The sequence below is a fragment of the Rutilus rutilus genome (assembly GCF_951802725.1).
Source record: "Rutilus rutilus genome assembly, chromosome: 9".
NCBI classification, from domain to species: Eukaryota; Metazoa; Chordata; class Actinopteri; order Cypriniformes; family Leuciscidae; genus Rutilus; species Rutilus rutilus.
In genome coordinates, this window is record NC_140223.1 from 27,063,693 (window position 1) to 27,086,451 (window position 22,759).

The 22,759-nt window shown below is 39.7% G+C and overlaps 1 protein-coding gene across 9 annotated transcripts in view; it reads right to left on the bottom strand.

The window, feature by feature from the left end:
* The window catches only part of mecom (MDS1 and EVI1 complex locus), a 166,960-nt gene extending 161,831 nt beyond the window's left edge, over nt 1-5,129 (bottom strand). For all 9 annotated transcript variants that reach the window (XM_084419420.1, XM_084419418.1, XM_084419413.1 and 6 more), the window contains exon 1: nt 4,915-5,129. In XM_084419420.1, coding sequence (XP_084275546.1) covers nt 4,915-4,951 — 37 coding nt within the window. In that variant the 5' untranslated portion in view covers nt 4,952-5,129. The remainder of the gene's footprint in view (nt 1-4,914) is intronic.
* Nucleotides 5,130-22,759: the final 17,630 nt, after the last annotated feature.

The window sequence follows — 22,759 nt, forward strand, 5'->3', positions numbered from 1 at the left end:
AATCCAGCCTCTCCAAGTAAAGATGAGTCAAGACCAGTCAAACAGTGACATCTGATGGTTTCGGGGGTGTTGGCTTGACAGTGACTTATTACTCGACTGGCCTGAAGCGGTTCGTGCTTACTTCAGTCAAGGCTGAGCTTTGGTAGACTGATTCAGGACCTGTCGCTCGGGGATAAAAAGTGACTGGACGTACTGAACAACAACCCCCATAATTCCCTGTGGGACACAAACGACATAGCCATCAGTCACACCAATCAAATCTCCAAATAAACATCCATATGACCTGACCCCTGACCAATCAGAGCACAAGATAAATAAACTGCTGACCCGGCCATTTCAATTCACTCTCGGCAGACGCAGACACTCGTTGAGTCATTAGGGAGGGAGAGAGCGCGGAAGAAAGAATGAACGAGAAGGAGAGAAAGTAGTGGTATTATAAGGGTGTTGATGGATGAGGGTAACTGTGTTATTGTCACCTACATCCAGTCCTTCCTTTCCTAACATATACAGGGAAATCACTTCTTACGTTGGCGTCTATGGGACACTCTGACGCACGATTCAAAGAATCATATATACATCATATAATTATCTCCTTCTCCATCTCACCTCCTCCCGTTTTCTCTCAGATGAAATCTCACACAAACAGACAAGAGGACAATTTCCCAGGACATAAGCAGACCTCTCGGCTAAACCCGGTAGCTTCTGGCTAATCAATCAATCCTTTGAAAACATGTGATCAATCATGATCAAAACCCACAGTGGCCTGCAACTCTCTCCGTCTTACGCAGATGCACACTCTCAATGCCTGGGAACGCTAGCCTTGTTTCACACTGACCCCATCACGGCTCACCGTTTTACTCCTGATTAACTCATCGGTCACTTTGACTTTGTCTCTAAAAACAAAAGTCTTCAGTTTTAAACTCTCTGATCTTTTCAGAGTGGACATGCATGCAAGTTCGAGGCACAGGAATTCTCCAAGGGAAAGCATCACAATCCCAGGAACTCAACTAAAAACTGTGAAGGCTATATCATGCCAGGGGAGAGAGAGAGAGAGAGAGAGAGATGTAAAGTAAATATTTACTCAAGAGGTAAAAATTGAGACGTTAACATTGTAGATTTCTACTCTTTTCCACAGTCTGAAAAGTGAAGACAATAGAATCACTTTTTCTTGCTTTCTTCCGTCCCCAATGAGTCTGAAAAATGTTTGGGGTAGACACGGTTCACGGTCCACAGAAACCAGCACCGAAGATTCAGTATCAGACAACGAACGAGCGTTTAATACGGTTCGCGCTCACCTTTTTAAATGGCCCGATCCGTTCACCCCGTCCTGAATAGGCTCTATAATGAGCCAGGGGGCGTCGGACGCGGGACGCAACAGCACGGCCCATTGCACAATGCGGAATCTAACGCGCGCCCGTGTCTGAGAAGAAACGGACTGTGGTCGCGCGCTGACAGGCGGAGAGAATGCTCGCGCGCAGGGCTTATTCTCACGCGCTTCACTCACGCGGAATGTCACATTGTTAAATTTGGAGCTCGGTCTTTTTTTTTTTCTCCTCAGCGTCGAGTTGACTTTCCGTTGTTTGGACACTTTCACGGTGAAGTGAGTCACATCAAAGTCAAAACAAAAGTAGTGGCGTGAAACTGATGGAGCTGTCGAAGTCGCTGAATGGGACAAAGGGACAATCAAAAGTCTTGCTGAACATGTGCAGCTTATCAAATGCAGTTATCATCAAACGAGAAATCAGATCGTTAGTATACGGAATGCATCTGAATTTATCTTCAATTCTGTAATTTGTCCTGAGACAATAAATAACGGCTGGTCTTAGAAACCTAAATCCGACTGAAGATATTATTAAAAGGTTTTATTCTTCAAACAGAACTTTACTGGAGTTGCTAATGTAATGCTACTCATGTCTATATTATTAACTTGAATATAAATCATTATAAACGTTACTATATTGCAATTCTGCATATTTCTGGTCCTTCCCCTCACAAAAAGCCTAAGTAGCCATAGTACACATAGTTACTTTATAGATTGCAACCAATTTTATATTTGATACATTTATTTACACTTAGGCTACATATTGCTTGAATGTCTATGTATATTATCTTGCATATTTTACCCTGAACCACATTCATTACTGCATGCACAACAGTCTCTATAGGCCTTTATACCTCAATTGCAAGTTAAGTACAATTTTGCACTTCTGGTTAGATGCATATCTCATTGCCTTGTACTCAGCACAATGACAATAAAGTTCTAATCGAATCCATGAACAAGTATATTATCCACAATGAGCACTGTAACCATTTACATAAAAGATATGTCAGACTTTAAAGTGTATGAATGGTGTGCTAGATAATTAAAAATGCAATTAAAAGTCTCAAGATCCGTCAGAATGTCATGGTTAGGGTTTCAACTGACAGCACGGTCTGATTTCTGGCAGGTCAAGGTTATTATTCTTGTTCGTGAAGTGTAATTTTACCCCATTCATAGTAAACCTGCAACATCACGCTGTGGGATATAGGACACTTGGCACGGCGTGTTAAAACATTATGGACATTTTAAGACTGTTGGCCTTGCAGGTGAAATGTCCGGCACCGCTGGCCAAATCCACAAAACATGTCGTGCACACACACCAGCTAAACGACCGATTTTTATTACCTTTCCAGCACTCACACACATCAGTGCGAGCGCGTGCAACCAGAATGATGTGCGGTGAGCGCGCGCGCGCAGAGGCCACACGGAGAGAAGATTACTTCTTTTTTTTTCCCTTTCCCCCCTTCAAGGAAACCGAGTCCGCAGATACTCAGACTAACGCTGAACGCGCTTTTACCGGCAGACGGGCCCCGTTATGAGGAGTCTGGGAATTTAAATATTCAATGTTGACATAGTGCAGGGCTGGCGCTAGGCCAGAGAGGCCATAGTCTCGCGGGACGCGCGCGGTCCAGAACATTCTCTCCCTTTCACTTAATAGGTAGAAATCTTCCTCTTACATCTTGGGTAAATAATAATCTTTAAATACATCCCCTGACAATTATCTCGATAGAAGCCTAAATAACGATGCTGGAGCTTCGAGAGGGTGGGAAAGTCTGTAAAAATCTTGGAGAATATCTTACTCTCGACTTAAATTTTAGCCAAACTTGTGCCGGCGTATATCTCCTCTAATAAAACTAATAGTAAAAAAAAAATAACTATAGCAAATGTGCATGTTCAAAATTACATAGATTGTATAGCTGCTGGTTGGTTGATTTTCAGTATCAATAATTTGATAAGAGGACAAAGTACGTTTTCTACAGCAAAATCATATAATAGTGGAGTTGTGATAGTCATGGTGATTTATTAAATGACGTCAATATCAATGACAGCCTATATAAATCTGAGGGAAAAAAAGGTAAGAGTTCGTTTTGAAACCTCTCTCGAATAATAATTCCTTACACTTGTGGCAATCTTAAAGAAAGTGATGAGTTGCCCTACCTGCAGCAACAGGAAAATAAAATACAAAAGTGAAATTGCGTTGGTCTGGGCATAGATGTGTGTGGACGAGAGAGCGCGTGTGCACGTGAGCGTGTGTGACAAGTTGCTGTTGTGCGCAGAAAAACCCCTCTCACTGTACAATGGCAGGGCATAGGGCTCGAGAGGTAGTTTATTGAACGGATAAGACCCGCACGACCCCTGTTTCTGTCCAGACGGAGCGCGCGCAGTGTCTAGCCCATCACGGTGCTGTCGACAGGAAAGGAAACAATAATTCAACAGCAAAATGATCCTTTACTTTGTTTTCACTGCCTCCTTTGTTACCTTCACACATACTGAACAACATTAAAGTTGTTGACCAGCTGTCACAATCTAACCTATTCTTTAAAAAGAAATTAATCAAGTTCATTCAACTTTCAAAAACAAGACTTTTAGCTCTGCTCCGAGATAATAAAATGTGAAATATTTGCATGGATTTTCGTGGTGTGGACCACAATGAAAGTTTATTGGAAAACGGCACACAAAAAAAGAAGAAAGAAAATTGGTCAAATCAGCAGTTAGCAGCCTACTGCGCGCGAGGGGGCCGAATTATTCACAGACCTGAGCGAAATACATTCGTTCCGAATAAATCCAATGAGGAGGGGGACAACGTCCCACTAACTACTTGATGTTCAGTTGCGGCGTTTGAGCTTGTGTTGTGGCGTGGCATTGAACGTCAACTCAAACAAGCGCCTAAGGCAACCCGTAATCAAAAGCTAAGATTACAGTCGACCGTTTAGAGAGCCATAACAAACAAAAAACATTTCTCCGGGCTCTTCATACCGGAACAAAAAAATCATAACGGGATTTGATCACTTGTTGCACAACCAGTTTGAACAATTACACAGGGGGGAAAAAAGCGTAGGATATTAATTCTACAAATCAAAATACTTCAAAGCGCTTTTTCTTTAACCACAGTCCTATTAATCTAGCATATATTTCCTTCTTTGGATTGCGTGCTGTAACATCATCTGAAAGCTACCTGTTTGCATTTAAAAGCGTGCCTCCGCAGCTGGCTTTCTGTTGTCGACTAGGCGAGGCTAAGCTTTCAAAGTCGCGGCTGGAAATTGATGTGACCGGAGCAGCAGAAGCTTGCACGGACGGTGCTGTTTTATCGTACACCGGGGCGCTCGGGGCTTGAATAGCGAGAGCGATTACGGCATGCGAAAGTTAAAAAGTTTGTGCGGCACGCGCAACTTTTATGCCAGTTCCGATTCGAGGTTTAAAATGTCCGAGCGCGCGCGACCGTTCGCGTTTAGCTTGTCTTCCACACTTACTAACAACTGAAACCGCTGGGGTCTGCTGACTGTAACTGTTTAGTGGCTAAAATGTTTCTATGCATCATACACATGGACAAGATGGCAGTTTGAAAAGGGCTAAAAAAGAGATGTTGCACCTACCAGTGGTCAGTTTCCTTGCCCTGCCTTTGGACCTCATGATGCCAGTCTTTCGGCGTGGGTTTGTCGGATTTTTTCTCGAATCTTTTCCCCTTTTCCTCTGTGATTCTCAATCCCAGACGCACTATCTCTCCAGCATTGTCAGTTTGGACACCTTCGCACATGCGCACACCCCCGAGCTGCCAGCATCGTCAAAAAGTTTGGAACGATTCATCACCCAAGTATTACAGATCTTGTCAGATTGCAATAGCCAGCGAGATCCCTCTCGTGTCAGATCTTCAGAGATCAGTGGGCGCGGGACGGAGCGATTCGCGACCTCCGGGTGCACGAGGAACCGGAGACATTAATTATAATGAAGCAGTCTCGAGCGTCCAAGGCGCCCGGTCTTTTGTGTTTTAAATGAAGACGCATTAATCACTGTTCGGGTAAATGACTATTGTAAAACGTTTTCATTAAACGTTTTATGTTGTTTAATAGAGACTTGACCATCGTTGTGAATTTATGATAAACTTTTACTTCTCTCCCCCTCCCTCAGCCGTGCAGGCGCGTGGGCAGTCGGTACCGAGGGCAGCCCGTTGAATAGTTTTTTTCTTGCATGCGGCACTGACAATTATTAATCTGTGGAGTTGGTCTTGCTCTCCATGATTTCCTATCGGTTATCGACCAACTATATTCATACGGGATGGGGGGAAAAAAACTATAATCAAGTATTTTCCGGTGCATGTGTAAAATATGGGTTGATAACTGGATTTTGAGTGATTTTAGGAAGAGGTTATAAGTTAAGTCTGCATATATATTCTAAACGCAGACAATTTTTGTTAATGTGTAACGTAAATTGATCTCTGATGCCTTTGGGACGCTTTTTTTCTCGATTTCCAGCAATGCTCAAATTAAAAACATTAGATACGATAGGCCTTTTATGATCTTGATTTATGATCGTGGATAACGAATAAATCAGCATTATAGTATCTAATTTATTTAATTTTATTTGGCATTTATTACTAGTTTTTCACGATGGGTGAAAATTTTGTAAACTCTTGGGTCATTAAGTTAATTGTCCATTAATTAGAAGCGCGTGACATCATGTTGACCTTGCCCGTGAACCTTTGAAAGGGTCGCTTTCCTCTCACTGGCGGTATTGATTGCTAAGTATTTCTAAAACGGATCCAATTAATCTGACATCACTCTGCATAAAAATGAATGGTGCAGAACAAACATCAGCTGCCGTCCACGCCTCTCTGAGCTCTGAGCTGACCAGCACTTACAAACCAGAATAGCCAACAGTAAATGAGAGAAAATAGAAGTTCTTCAAATAACAAAAACAGTCATTCAATATTAAGCCAAATTACAGCTCACCATTATCATAAATGTCACTGATCAAGGCAAAACGCATATTTGATTATGTATTTATTGGGCACAGTCTGTAGTTTAAGCTCAGCAAAAACGCCCAAGAAATAATTAAGGCTAATCTTGCAAATCAAAAGAAATGTACACTAATGTTCTTTCATTTCCATAAACGGATTATAAAGTGTTTTAAGGTAACTGTATAAATGGAAACAAAGTCTGCAAAGAAAAGTCTTCAAGTGTAGCACAAGAATAAATAAAATATGAACGTGAGAGAACAAGTACAACTCATGCCAAACAAACAGAGGGAGAGAGACAGAGAGAAGGAATGGGCTTGAAAGCTGTCAATAGTCCTGTTTTGTTTTTCCCACTTTGCAATATCTCGCCGTCCTTATTTTTCACAGTGCATATTTTATTGTGATACTCTGACCCCGTCGACCAGGGATGGCTGGCGCACTGGTGTGAAGATCAGTCAAGACCCCGTGGGCTGTAATTATTGAAAATTAATTGAGGCCAGAGCCCTTTTGGAAATGCGGCTAAATTATTAGCTTGTCGTCGGGTTTAAATCCACCACCCATCAAATAGAGAGGATACAGTTTACCTTCGGTGATTAATACTCCAACCTAATTAAAGGTTTGCCCTCTTCTGTCGTTTGATGTACGGCACACAGAGGTCGTTGGCGAGAGTGGGTGATGTTAAAAAGGGAAGGGAAGGGTTAAAATAAAAACATAATTTGTAAAGTCGGGTGTTCTCGCGCCAGACTGAAAGTGAAATGGGAGCCGCGGGCACAAGGAAATTACCGCGCGCCCGCGTGACCTTTGCGCGAGGTAATCAATCAAGTGATCAACAGGGATATTTATCAATGCTACATCCTGTCGGCTGCCCCTCAAACTCCAAATCAAAACAGTCGAGATATTGGAGCGTGTGAAATAGGGTGAATTATTTTATAGCCTATAATGTTTGTGATTATAATAGAGTGGTCATCAAAGTAGCCTGCTGGCTTCTAAAAATGATACAATTTTATACTTTAAAACTAACCAAACACAGTTACCAAAGAAAAATAAAATTGTCAAAATAAGACTTCAATTATTAAAACGTGCAATTTTAATATATTTTCATTACTCAAAGAGGGGCACGAAAAAAAAAAGGAAAAAGAAAACATGATGCAGAAAAAAAAAATGCTGAGCACTGTCAGAAGGGTAAGAATTATATTAATCCAGTTTTTACGACCGTAAAAACCCGTTCACCCCAGTCATTTCATTATTATAATTATATTGGCATTACTTATCGGGATTATTTAACTCGGCGAAGTCATAATGCTTGTTGGTTTGGCATAAAATATTACGGGTGGAAAACGCATGCAAAGACAGCAGGAGGAAGAAAAGCCAGCAGCCCCAGCGCGCACTGCCCCTCCGAGGAGACGCGCGTAACGGGAGCCCGAACGAGCGCGAGCGCATTCTTCACATCCCTCTCCGCTCCAAACAAGCGGAAACATTCCCAAACCACAGGCTTCACGGCACTGGGAGAGGGGGTAGACCGGGCTGCAGCAAACATTGCAATGCTTATTTTATTATTTATTTTTGTACTTTACTGCTATGCACACTGCGCATTGGTTGTTTGATGTGCAATCTCGCCCACATCAAGCCGATCTAAAAAAAAAAAAAATTATATACGTTTAATTTAGTTTGAAACACTTCAGGTACCACAGACGTTAGTTAATAAGTGTAGTCGCCTGCATAAATTGATGCTTCCGAACAGAACTGCGCAAAGCGGTAACCATGCACTGTAAAAAAAAAAAAAAAAAATCAATAAGTTATGACAACATATGTTTTTACGTTGCTTTAACTCATTAAAATATGTTAAGCAATTTTGTAATATTTTTTTTTTTTAGAAGTTCTACAAGGCTCAACTCATTTTTTACGCCAGTATCATCTAATTTAAGTTGAAATGGCTTAAACATCCAAGTTGATTGTAGCCTACTTGAAATTTGAGGCAGCAAAAATTACCAGCTACAATAAGGCTTTTTTAGTTAATCGTCTTCGAACGGTCAATGACATCATCATTGGAAAAAAAAAACAAAAAAAAAACAGAATGTCATAATTTAGCACAGACTTACAAATATCAGAAAATATGTGTGTCTGTTTAAAAAGTTCCAGTAGGCTAATATAAAGGCGCCAAAAGACAATTTGCTGTGCGCGAGACGAACCACAACAGATTGCGATGAAAATGTCCTATTGAAACTCCTTTACAAATGAGAATCCCCTGCAAGTTACTGAATAATTCGCACACTGTAGAAAATATATAGGTTAGGGCTTTGCTTGGCGAGCAGTATTCACACATCTGCGGTGGGGCTTCATGTCCAACAGCAACAATGTGCGATTACTGTGAAATCAATGGCGACTGAAAAGGGCTTTAATAAAACAACGTTAATAACATCACGTCAAGCTTAAATGGTTTTAAAAGTATCCGAGTTAACAAGAATATTTATGAAAATGGCGCACGACGGGGGAAAGCTGATCCAATTGAATGGCATTAGCAAACTTATAACGATATCAAACGAACATATAATTTCCCTGAATAGCCTACTTTTCATCCCATCCGGCAATATTATGATTTATGTTTTTTTTTTTTTTTTTTAAGGTAATAAAAACTGTTGAGAGTCAAGACAATTGTTATTACAAAGCAGAAAAAGTAGAACATTTTCTAGTGCTCGCGGACGATAAACAGGCACTGAAAAAACCTGTGAGTAAAACGAGACCCAAGCCACAGACGCTGATCGTTGGGCAACAGTGAAAAAAAAAAACTCTCATTAAACTCTGTGGGGAGAGACATTGTGCTGATCTAGCATGTCTGTTCGTCAGTCATAAAAATCCATCGCTATACCACAATAAATCTGATTCATTCATATGTTGTGTATCGCTTCTTTTGAGTGAAAGGGTATTTAGTAATTGAAGTGCTTGTTGCACAAGCCAAGTCTGTATTTTATGCCCACGCTACACTACACCGAGCGCGCGCTCGCGAGAAATTGAAGGCTGAAAGAGCTCGTGCAGTCAGAGAATTTCAATTCCTTTGTCTCGTGCTGTAAAGAAAAAAGAAAAACTAGAAGGCAATCAGTACATTTTTCAAATGTTAGTCTAATTATTCTACATTTATTTAATGTGCATTAAAAAAAAAAAATTGTATTGTAATAGACCGTGCAAGAAGTTGAAGATATGAATACATCATTCTATAAACAGTTAGAGTAAATCGATCAACTAATAGAGAAGTTACTATTTTAATAAACAGAAACAAAAGCAGCGCCGAAGGGAACAGCGCCAGAATCATATAGTAGAGGATAAAGAAAATCATAACAGCAAGGAATGAAGAATAGTAATTTTTCTAAAACGTTTTAAGGCAACACGTGCATGACTATTTAATAATAAGTAGCCCGGTTTAATAAACGGAATGGTTCAAATGCAGTTTTTGGGACTAAACATGTACCACAGAATTCATAAGGTGCACTGTCCCATTATGCAATGAGTGAGTTTGACTACACGACTCCTTTACACTCTTGGATATAGTGATGCACGAATTATTATTGGAGTTTTACTGCCATCTAGTGACAGAAATAGACACGGTGTAATGCGCATCATTTTACATGCATACAAAACATTTGGCTTTTTAATGTTTCATAATTGTTTTAAGAACTGTGTATGCTCTAAGCGTCGAAAGAGAAATCCCTGGACCTGCATGAGTAGTGAAAACTGTTGCATCCCTGCAAGCCTGACTGACCCTCGTTTGATTGACATCTATTGGAGGAGAACGGTCTTGCTTGCAGCAACCCTTCCCGGCAACTGACTATCAACAAGGATTACGATGCGCTCTCGAGACAATCTGTGGACGTATTTATGGCCCTGAGGGCGGCCTCGCCAGCTTTATAGGCAATCCTTTATCCTAAAGCACATAAACACCGTGCTCATCCATTCCCACGGGCTCCAGAATGAAGAGTCTTGACCAGTAATCAATCGGGACAGTCGAACAGAATTATTTATTCCCAATTCCAGTAAAAACGGACAGTTCTGATGCGCGCCACTTCCCGGTTGTGTCTTTCTTTCTATAGGAACAAGTTAAGACAAATGTAGGGAATAAATTCACTTGTCAAAATGAATCAACACTTTCTCAAAGGAGTCACACCAACTTCATGTCCACCTCAACATCCTCAAATCAGCGATGATGGGGGGAAAAAGCAGTAAAGGGATAGTTCACCCAAAAATGTAAATGTACTTATCCTCAAGCCATCCTATGTGTATGACATTCTTCTTCAGCCAAACACAATCAGAGTTATATTATAAAATATCCTGGCTCTTCCAAGCTTTATAATGCGAGTGAATACTAACTTGTTTTTTGAATCCCAAAAAAGTGCATCCATACATCATAAAAGTAATTCATACGGCTCCAATATCCATATTTAGAACTTTATAAACTATAATCACTTGCTTCCGGCTGAAGAGTGACCTCTGACCCGACATATGAAGTATTGACGAACGCTGAAGTGCAGAGGATAGAGCAAAAGAAAAAACAAGGTCACGAATTAGAAGTCTAAAACGAGAATTTATAAAGAGAAAAGTCGCAGAAGCTTGAGCTTGTTGTCCAGCCCTGTTTGTTTGAACCATGAGAGGCGTCAAAACTTACCCTACACCCAGGGTTTTTCTTGCATAGAGAATTATGAGGCGGCCGCCTCCGTCAAATTTCGTGCCGCCTCCGGCTCTCGACAATAAAAAATAACTAGGGAATCACCGAAACCGTGAGGATGATTCTGTTTTATTTAATTTAATGTAAGTGGTGATTGATAGCCATAGTTGATAATAATATAGGCCTACCTAAATGACGGTAAGAATGTTGCGCTGTTGAGGCTTGCGCAGTTATTTATAACATATTATAGTTAAGAAACAATATATAGCCTAGGCTACACACGACCAGAGAGCTGTTTTCCTGAGTGCCATCAAGATCGAAACCGAGACTGATTTCATAACAGTTCAATAATCAAATAGTTAAAATTAAGTAACTTACATTTTAGACACAATGACTGTTTTTGTTCTGTTTCAGCAGCGAAAATAGTTCCAAACAAAGATCACAGCAGAACCATAGCGCATCTCACAGCAACACTTGTTTCATTACTGAATGATTCAGCGTTTTGAACGAATCGGTTGAGTCAAAGATTCAATTACCCATTCACAAACTGCCTCATTCGGAATAAATCAGCCGTTTGAACGAATCGTTTGAATGAATGACTCAATGACTCGCTCATTAAGACGGGCGCCTGCCGCCTCCTACTGGCGGTTTAGTTTCATAAAGTATCATTCTTTTCAACATTCCTTATTTGTATATTCAAAAATATTTAAAATAATCTAATTTAATACAGTTATAATTTTTCAATGTAAATTATTTAATTTGATTGGTAACATCCTAGTGTCTTATTATTTTAATTGAATATATTGATCAAATTTAAGAATTTGAAATGAAAGATGGAGCATACATTTAATAAAATTAGGGGAAAAATGCCCTTTATAAAAGGTACAAAAAAATTAGTGTTTTCAAACAGTTATGTAATTAAACATTGACAACTTAAGTTTGAAGGGAGTAAAGCCTCTGTTTTGCCAAAAGAAAAACTTTTATTTTAAATAAATGTTCATTTTAAATCAGCCTACTTCAGTGTGATATGTTACCATATTATCATGCTTAACACTGAGAATTTGAATAATTGTAATGTGATGATCAGATGCAGATATCTAAATCACAGAATATGGGCGGTTTTGCGGGTGGATTATTTACTTTTTAACAGTGGATTCGGGTGACTCAAAGTGCACCAGATTAATGAATTTATCTTTAAAATGTACAAAATAGCGCCCCCCGGACCCCCCTAGAGGTACCAAGCTCCACCCACAAAAATAATGTGGGGAAACACATTAGGCTATGTGATGATCTACAAAAAATACAAATTTAATTATCTTATTATTAAAATACATTATTAGGATTTTACCACCTCCGCCTCATTTTGAGCCAGGAAAAACCCTGCCTACACCTACATCCTAAGTCACGCGTGGGGTCAGAGGTCACTCTTCAGCCGGAACTAGACTCACGTACGGCTGTTACCGGAAGCAAGTGATTATAGTTTATAAAGTTATGAGGATATTTTTCTTTATTAACCCCCTGGAGCCGTATGAATTACTTTTGGGCTTAAAAAAAACAAGCTACTATTTACTCCCATTATAAAGCTTGGAAGAGTCAGGATATTATGTAATAGGCTAACTCAGATTCTGTTTGGCTGAAAGAAGAAAGTCATATGCACCTAGGATGGCTTGAGGGGGAGTAAATTATGGGAATATTTTATTTAATTCATTTTTGGGTGAACTAACCATCTAAAAGCTAATAGCTACTGGAAACACATTTAAATAGGCCTATGTAGTATGGATGAAACTGTATCGTATGCATAAAAGTTGAATTGATATTAAAATCCTAAAGGATCCAAAAAGTATCAAAATCAAGATAACTGAAAAAATACAATATTATTAAAGAACATGCCTAAATGCACTTCACATTTTAAACATGTATAGTAGCAAGGGTATGTTGTTACACATCTGACATCGTACCGCACGGTTTTCTGCACTGTTATTCTACTTTAATGTCTTAAATGTGCACTAATCTTCTTTTCTCAGTTATTGCACGGTTTTGCCATAAGCAAGTCATTGTGCACGAATTTCTAGATTACTTTTTTCGTTTTTTGATAAAACTATACTGAATCTTGACATACAGTCAGGGTAACTTACTACTGCCACATAGCTTAAAGGGATAGTTCACTTTGAAATTAATTTTTGGTATGTTTTAGCTTACCTCAAAGGCATCCAAGATGTAGGTGTCTTTTTTTCCGGAGTAGCCTAGTTTCAATTTTGATATTTTTAGGTCAAACCGTTCTTGTCTGTCAGTCATATAATGCAGGTCTATGGTCACTGTCTCAAAACAGCATGCACAAAGTCCAAATTAAACAATTCCCCATCGTCCAAATTAAACAATTCCCCATCGTAAGTACACATTGATGGCTTAAGACACGAAACGAGCGGTTTGTGTGAGAAAACGAACAGTATTTATATAGTTTTTGTCCTCTTGTAAACACACACACCCAAATGATCAGAGGACGCGGGTGCTTCGGTCTGCGCAAGCGCCGGAAAGCGACGGAAAAGGTCAGAGGGCGCGGGCGCTTCGATCTGCGCAAGCGCCGGAAATGATCTCTCGCGCGTGTACGTCACTCATTGTTTACACAGAACAGAGATTGTAGGTAAGACGGCTAATCGAAATGGTTCTAATTTGCGCTTATCCAGGATGTTTAAACCGACGTAAAAGAAAACAATTTCGTATGCTCGCGCGAACTCATCCGGGAGTGGTGAGTTTTCACGAATTCCCAATTTATAATCCTTCCCTCTTGAAGTTCTGGTTGATCGCTCTTCGGCTGGATATCAACACACCCATAAAAGTACTAAAGTTGAGGAGGGTCTGCAGCGATCATTTTTCCCCTGATGATTTTATAAACCAAGGAGAGGATCGCATAGTACTGACATCATCAGCTGTGCCTATGGTGTTTTCTCATCCAACGGAGGTATGTGAACAACGTCTTATTTGTAAAGCTGGCATTACATGAAATGAGCAATACAATGTATTTCTGCACCATATATTTGGTAAGAATGGTTTTACATGAGAGAGTTATAAGATATGTAAGAAGAGAAGATATGTGTAGCCTATACTAAGCAGCTGCTAGTCAAACCAATGTGAAACTATGTGTACTACTCATAAGGGTGCAGTCAATGATACTACTACTAGCCTAATAATAATAATAATAGTAATAGACAGTGTGGATTCATGTTCGTGTAGCTCTTAGTGTTGACTTTGTAATGACAAGCAATATTTTTTTAGGAAAGCGTACAGGAACCATACCAGCCAACAGAACATGAGTCAGATGAAGAGCAAACAACAGAGTGCCTTGGTGCATACATCGGACTAAAAGATGTTTAAATCTCTGTGTAAACAATGAGTGACGTACACGCGCGAGAGATAATTTCCGGCGCTTTCCGGCGCTTGCGCAGATCGAAGCGCCCGCGCCCTCTGACCTTTTCCGTCGCTTTCCGGCGCTTGCGCAGACCGAAGCACCCGCGTCCTCTGATCATTTGGGTGTGTGTGTTTACAAGAGGACAAAAACTATATAAATACTGTTCGTTTTCTCACACAAACCGCTCGTTTCGTGTCTTAAGCCATCAATGTGTACTTACGATGGGGAATTGTTTAATTTGGACGATGGGGAATTGTTTAATTTGGACTTTGTGCATGCTGTTTTGAGACAGTGACCATAGACCTGCATTATATGACTGACAGACAAGAACGGTTTGACCTAAAAATATCAAAATTGAAACTACTCCGGAAAAAAAGACACCTACATCTTGGATGCCTTTGAGGTAAACTAAAACATACCAAAAATTAATTTCAAAGTGAACTATCCCTTTAATTGGCTAACGGCGAGTGTCTTCAGATCACTCAGAAAGGTTAAATGTTTGAAATAGCACACACTATCATTCCTTTCATGCTCAGATAGATAGATAGATGAAATATGTTCTTGCGCAAAAATAATTTGTGCCACATGACCTTACACCGACGATGACTAAAAATGACGTCACCTTCCGCCGACCGCACAGCTCAGTTCCCGTAGTGTAGTGGTTATCACGTTCGCCTAACACGCGAAAGGTCCTCGGTTCGAAACCGGGCGGGAACAAGCATAACTTTTGTTTTTTATACCACTCTATGTTAATGATACAACAGGACCGACTGACGACTTCATACAACAAACACTCCTCATATGTACGTACAGCCCACTCACCATAAATGAAAATGAGGAACATTAAAAATCCAACCAACGTTGACAAGGTTAAGATGTGCCATAAGCTTTTTGGTTATTGTCAACGGGGAGGGAAATTCAGGCCCTTTCAACAGGCGTATTCAAGAAACTTAACACGACTACTACAACAACGTAACTGCGCTACATATAAAGTTAAAATACAAAGTTGCAGTAACTGGCTTTAGTCACTGGATGGCGACAAAACCTCACAAAGCACGCGAGCATTTACTCAGCTTTTGTGGCAGTCTTTAGGCCTAACATTAGGCTTAATCATTATTCATCATGTTTCTACATTCTGATGTTCTGTATAAATTACACAATCCCGTCATGATTGATTAGTACATTTTTATATAAAGGCATTTACCGGTATTTTTTTAACCGAAATGTGCTAACACTATTCTGGGCCATGAACTCTGCTTTTTAAATCATTTGTTAATAGGAAAATTAAAATACATATTGAAACATCATTGTTCTTTAGAAGTACAATGACAACAGCCAAACTACAACCTAAAACAGCATCTAATAAAACAGAGTTAGCAAATCACGTGGTCAGAATTCATCGACTTACCTCAGTTAACTTAGCTAGTCAGTATAAATGTCGGAAGGTTGGAACATAGTCGACTACTTAAACTCCTGTTTTCAGTCATTAAGAATATTACATTTAACTTAGTATCTGGATCAGTGTATTAGAGTAAACACCACATTACCTCAGTCAAAAAGGATACAAGTTGCAGTCGCTGAAATCCTCACTAACCCAAATCATGTTGACCTAATCATTGCGCATGCGCATTATTCGAGAGTTCTGACTTAATGTCGAATCGGTTCTTTCGAACAGTTTGGTTAAAAAACAGCGGGTGATTTTTTTATTTTTATTATTATACTTAAGCAACAATACAAATCATTAAGGCTAAGGCAGATACAGACGTTTTGCCAGGGTAACAAAAATAAACAATGTAATTAATTTAGCCTGCCCTGGCCTACACCTTATGATGACTCAAAGTATATAGGCCTAGTTGTTGTTGCTTTAGACTTTGAATAATTTACATATACTTGTCTAGATCACCTTTGTATAAAGAAAAGTTTTTAGGTATGTCAAATTTAGCTATCAGGAAACATAAATTAATATGTTCCTATATTCTCTTTTGTTTTGAGTAGTCAAAGATAACATCTTTAAAACAGAAAGAAAAGTCACTTACAAAATAAAATTGGATAAACCGAAATTTCTCTGTGAGGTTATATGGCCAAATCAAGTGAATTATATTTTCCTTTCAGAAGAAGAGCGACCAAAAAGCGTTAAAGAAGAAACTTTTGAGGCAAGGACAAGGACGACTTGTTACCAAGACTCTACGATATTATTCAAATGGTATTATGAAAGGAATGTTTATTATTTATCTCTGGAAGATAGCTCTAATTTTACAGTTATTTTTGTTGCAGAATCAGGTAAAAAATAAGAGTGAGTTGTTGACTTTGTTGAACTGTTCGGACTGATTCAATCCGATTCGTCTAATAATTAATCGTTCAAAGTTAGATCTATGGTTCAGACCGATATTGTGAACCGCAAACTGATTCATCTAAAAGAGTCGACTCAAAAGAACATCAATTCGTCCATGAATCGGACGTCGCTATTTGATCTGAAAAACGACTTTCTTTCTCACCGACTACTGTCTGAGACAGCAACTTTGTGACTGATTTGTTGTCTTATTTCCCTTCACCCGTCTTTTACCAACGCCCAAGTGTGTCATCCTCACCCCTTCCGCTGAGGGAAAAGGTAAGGATTGGGAGAAGTCCCGTTTCCATGGCAACCAAAGCTGCAAGTACAGCTAGCAAAGCGCGTAGGTTTTCCTTCATAAGGAAACACTTATCTACATAAACTAATTTCCATTAGCTACTGCCATCACATTAATAGTTTCTAAATGTGTTCAGGCATAGTTTTGTTTTATTGAATTTAAATGAACATTGATCAAACCATGTTAATGATGGGCTATAGGTAGTCTGTGCTCTTGGATTAAATACCACTGTTAAAATAAGGTTACAATGCCAAAGCTATGATTTTGGAGGCTGTCAAATGAGCTACTGAACATATTTCAGTCTTTTGATTTATAGGGTTTCCCTTTGAGATGCTTGTCAAAATTTAGTAGCTGCACACTCCATAAATTAATAATTTGGGTGACAAGCTTTATAGGTTTAAAAGATTTTCTATACATATTATGCTAAAGTAATGCCAATATCCTTAGGGCCCAATTTCTCCCCACCATTTTCATAATGAGAAAATATAATTCCTGCAATGTAAAGACATCTGTGCTAAATTTAGAAGCTAATGGGGGATGGGCGATAGGACAGAAGAGGCATATGGGGGTCAAGGGTGATTCATGACCTCTGTTTCAGTACATACAACCAAGGCCAATTCTGTGCCTTTGATTCCCTGGAGAAATTCTCTACAGTCTACTCTTACAGACAATCGCAAGTCCTGATATGGTAAGCGTGTGCACAGTGCAAACATTGCATAATCTTTTGTTTGTATTGGTAAATAGAATATTTCAAATCACGTCCGTTACATTCAGCAGTGTACGTGTGTGTTTGAAGGATATAGCATAATCAAGTAAGGGAGAAAACCCATCTCCTCCTAATGTTGATGGCAGCAATTGGGGAACAGTATAATGAGCCATTTTGCTCAGGCGTCTCTTGTGGTTTGATTCAGAAAGCCGGAGCCCCAGACCATGTTAAACAAATGGACATACTGTGGTTTAATGCATCTGTCAGAGTAAAGACAACAGTATTGAGCAAACAGAATCAGACTAACCTAGGAGACACTAAGCCTGATGCAATTCCCTCACGAGATCCATTTACACTCTAATCGTTAGTCTGAACTGATTACTTCCTGGTATTTAGTCCTATCTCATTACCCACATAGACAATTATGCAAAACATATTTTGTCTCCTTAAATTAATAGATTCTTTTACTTAGGAGGACGATCGTTCCTTTGATGGACTGTCCGAACAAAGATTAAAATGTGATATGGGTCGGTTGGATATACTGAAAGGCTAAAAGGTCAACTGTGAGCAAGAGAAGTGTTTGAATGGATTAGAGTAATCTCTTTCTGTCTCTTCCCACCCTCTCTCCCCCCTCTTTAAATAAAGGCTGTCCATTAAAAAGCAGCCCTTTGGGATGGTAGATGCATATTACACTAATAGAAAGCACACATGATTAATTTTTCAAGAAACTTCTCTTCAGTCCACAGCTGCACTTCTCAGTGTCTCTTTGATTTAGCCATTGCAATATTCCTACGTTTTCTAATATTCCCAAGCGGCCGTTATCTCCTGAGATTTAACAGCAGTGTGAGCAGTATCAGTGAACAATTTCCACACTAATGAATTATCAAAGCGTTCCCTCCAGTGCCGAAATGAATTGAAGTTCAGCTGAAGTTCTCGAATCGGCTTTCACAAAGCTAAAAATATACGCACGCCACAAATAAAATAAAAATGAAGCCTTTAAACTGTGACAGTTAAAGGCATTTCACACTATGCTTAGCTCTTAACAGTGTTGTTATTGTTCACTAAAGCAAAAACTATTAAATATCGTTTTTGTAAACTGAAATGCAATGAAAATTAAATATAAATATTAGATGAAAACCGTAAACTTAAAGAAACTTAAATGAAAATTAGAAATGTTGCCTCTGCAACAAACTGAAATAACTACGTTTTTTGAAGTACTAAAATTACTAAAACTTAAAAAAAATAAAATAATTGTAGCTAAATAGAAATATGAAAAAACTGACAAAAGCACAACAAAAACACTAAGACTTAAACTAAAATTATAATTGAAACTGAAAATATAACAATTAATGATAATTAGTACATATAATAGTATGTAAATAATACTAAAATAACATAGATTTAACATGTATGCTCGTGTACTTATGCCCGGAATTTCCTGTTTCTTTGTCTGGTATTGTTTATGTTAATGTGTAGTTGTTATTCTGATACTCTTGCATGTTCTTATTGCTTATTAAAAGACTCTTTTTTATCTTTGGTTCATCCGTGTTCATCTATATGTGAAAGAATACCAGATCCAGAAGAGATTTTTTTCTGCGGCCTTATCCCCCCCTTTTATCTAGATGGGTTTTTTCTTTCTTTCTTTTCCCCCTCTCAAATGGACCTTCCCGCTGTCAAACTGGTCTGCATCAAGCAGGAAGACCGTTCTCTGGAGGACCACACTAGAGATTTCACGGATTTGGCATGCCAAACTCACTATCTGGACCAAGGCATGTCTCCCAGCGAATGGTCCCTAAGAAGTGGAGTGGGTGCTGGTGAATAACGGATAGGCATTCACCATCTGCCCTGCTGAGGGGTACATCACCAGCCCCACTCCGTTCCCAGAGCCCAGCCAGCCATCACCCCGCCGCACTGAGCTCACCACAGACGGAGAGCTTAAGCGTGCCGCGATGCACAAGCCAGCGGCAGTGAAAAATTGGACTGAGCCTGTCATCACCCCGGAGCCCAAGCCTCGCAAAACGTCGACTTGTCGGATCCGACTTGGCTCCTCTCTCCCTCGGCTCCACCAGATACCATCGTCCACCTCCATCGGCCTCCCTCATCCCTCCTGGTCCGCCTTGGTCAGACATCATTTTGCCTATGCCACGGATTTCTGAGCCGTCCACTCCATCCTGTCGGCTCCGTCTTCCCTACGGCTCCACCTCAGTCCTCAGGCACTCTGGCTCCACCTCGGATGCTTATCACTGTGGCTTCGCTACGGCCTCCAGGACCATCGGTGTCTCCCGGTCCCATCTGCTCTCCATCTGCACCCAGGGCTCCATTTCCATCGGCTCCATCTTGGTCCATCACCCCCTTAGTATCGACAGACAAGCCTCCACCATGACTCCTTCCTCCCTCAACTACGCCGTGGGCCTTCGTCCTGGCTGCGCCCTGGGTCCACGCCTGGCTACTCCTGCTCCTGTCTCCTTCCATCGTAATCACCGCCTTGGTATCTCCACCAAAAACACCTTTCGGTTCCTGCCTTTTTAGTTCCTCCACGTTCTCTCCCAGAGCCCCCACCCTCCCTCTTTAGTTGGTTGCAATAAACCTAAATGCTTTTTTATTAAAAAAAATATTTTTGGTTGAATTATACCTTTAAGAAACCAAAGCTCTGAACATTGGCTAAGATTTAGTAAACAATAGGACTGGGTTAAAAATCGGTTAATCGGTTAATCGATTGTCATTTTGATGAAGCAAAATACAGATTCTTAAATCCGTAGTCTGTTAGTCTATGCTGTTTTCAGTTAACGAATGAACAAAACTTTGTACTGTGCCTCCCGTCCAATAAATCACAATAAGCATTGTGTTGTTACTTTTAATATAAAACAAAGTAAGCTTTCAAATTCAGTCAATTTTATTATGCAATTATAAAAGTGGTTTAGCACTCTTTCAAAGTCATGTGACCTGATCATCTCTTCCTCTTTACTACTAGTTAAAGCACAAAATAATCATGAATGAACATCAGAAGGTATGTTCTGTACAGTAAAACTTACCGAAATATGTATCATGTCTCAAATAATTGCTCAGTGTTTCAACCACGAAAAGACGCCAATAAAACAGCTTGTAAACAATGTCACTGTTATGGTACGGTGTGGTGTGGTGTGGAAGGAAAGCACACGATGAAGGAGAATGTCTTGGAACAAATATTTACTGATCAATTGGAGAACACCACACCACAACTCAAACCAAATACAAACGAGAACCGACAAAGACAGAGCGAGATCACAGGGAATAAATACAGGTGACAGGGAGGAACTGATTAAACTGATTAACAAGATAATTGAAGACACACAGCTGAACCAAAAGAACTAATGATGACGGTGACCATGGAAACAAAGGAGTGGCGGGAAACAGAACAAAAGAAACACAAACATTTACGTGATATACTAAAAAGAGGATCTGGTGAAATTTGTTTTTGTTTTTTAAGATAACTGGGTTATTAAAAGAATTTAAGGAAGTGTAGGTTCCTTGAGAAAATTTGCCTGATAAATAGCCAAATTATTCGAAATCAAACCGAATTGAATTGAAATCGGAATTGAATCAAATTTCAAGCCTGTGAATCGAAATTGAATTGAATCGGGAAATTTGTGTCAATACCCAGCCCTAATAAACAAGCAAGAATTTGGTTTGAATGGGTCCGTCCCTCAATACAATTGCACTCACAGGAACAGAAAACAGAAACAGTTAAACAGAAAAACAGAAAGAAAGAGAAGAGTCTCTGGCGTCTTAGGAGAAAGGTAGCAGTGATCTAAATGATCAATGCACAGTCCAATCGCAGTTTATGTCTCACAGTGCAATGGGTGAGTTAAGGTCACCAACCTATGATTTTATCATCTTAATATGTGAGCTATCTAATGCCATTACTGTACTGAATCATTCTGAGGTGCTGTCCAGAAAGAAGAGAACGAAATCAATGGGGGAACTCTCTCTCTCTCTCTCCCCTTATAGACACAAGAGAGAAAGATAGCAATGTGTGTTAGGATGATCTATGCTAAAGCAGTGAGAGTGCACTGACCATAAACAATTCATTACGAATGCAGAATGGCTGAGGAACAGATATCTGCCCAGACCAAGACACAGTTCAAATGTAAGCAAAAGGAATGATGAACGACAAAGGATGAGATCATCTATGTGGGATGAAGAACTGACTTTGCAATCGACCTGTGCGTTTATGTTTTATGTGTGCCTTTGTGTACACACTTTGAAATAAACCGTCTATGATCAGACTGTCACCTTATGAAGCTCTCAAATGTAACAATATTAAAGAGGACATATTATGCCCTTTTACAAAGTCTTGATTTTGTTTTTGGGGTCTACATTTTTTGCAGCACCTCTCTTCCCAGTCTGCCAGAAATGAATACTCTGTTTAATTCCAGTCTCTATAGACCTTATTCAGAGCAGCGCCATGACAGGTATGAAAGCGAGGCTGTGAGGGATAGACTTATCGTGTTTTCAATGGCATCTGCTGTAAAAAGCTGTATGAAGCTCCTAGATCACTTATCATTTTTGCAGTGTTTTGTCAGAAGAACAATCCAGAAGCACATTAAAAAACAGTGGTACAACCGACTGAAAAGATGTATGTCTATCCCTCACAGCCTCGCTTTCATTCCCGTTAAAAATCAAAGATGGCGCTGCTGTGAATAAGGTCTATGAAGCCCCTCCTTCCGAAAAGGTCAGCTGGATCGGTGTGTTGTGATTGGTCAGCCGCTTTGAGCGTGTTTCGGAAATGTCACGTCCCTTAACATAATGAGTTTCAGCTTCTCAGGTTTAAACACTACTAACACTTGGACATGGCGACAACACACTACTAACGCAACTTAACCAGACCTCGACCCTTTTTTTGCATTGGAACGTGGAATATTGTGGCGTGTACCTGTACGTTCCTGGAAGAAAACTCAAGACTACAATGGAGGTGTTTGAGGGATTTCAGAAACAGTGCTTATTGATATATAAAGAATAAGTCCCTTGAGATTGGACTTTGTTACTCTGAAAACTGCAGACCGTTTTCATGTTTAAACAGCAACATTACACACAAAAAAAGCATGATAGGTCCTC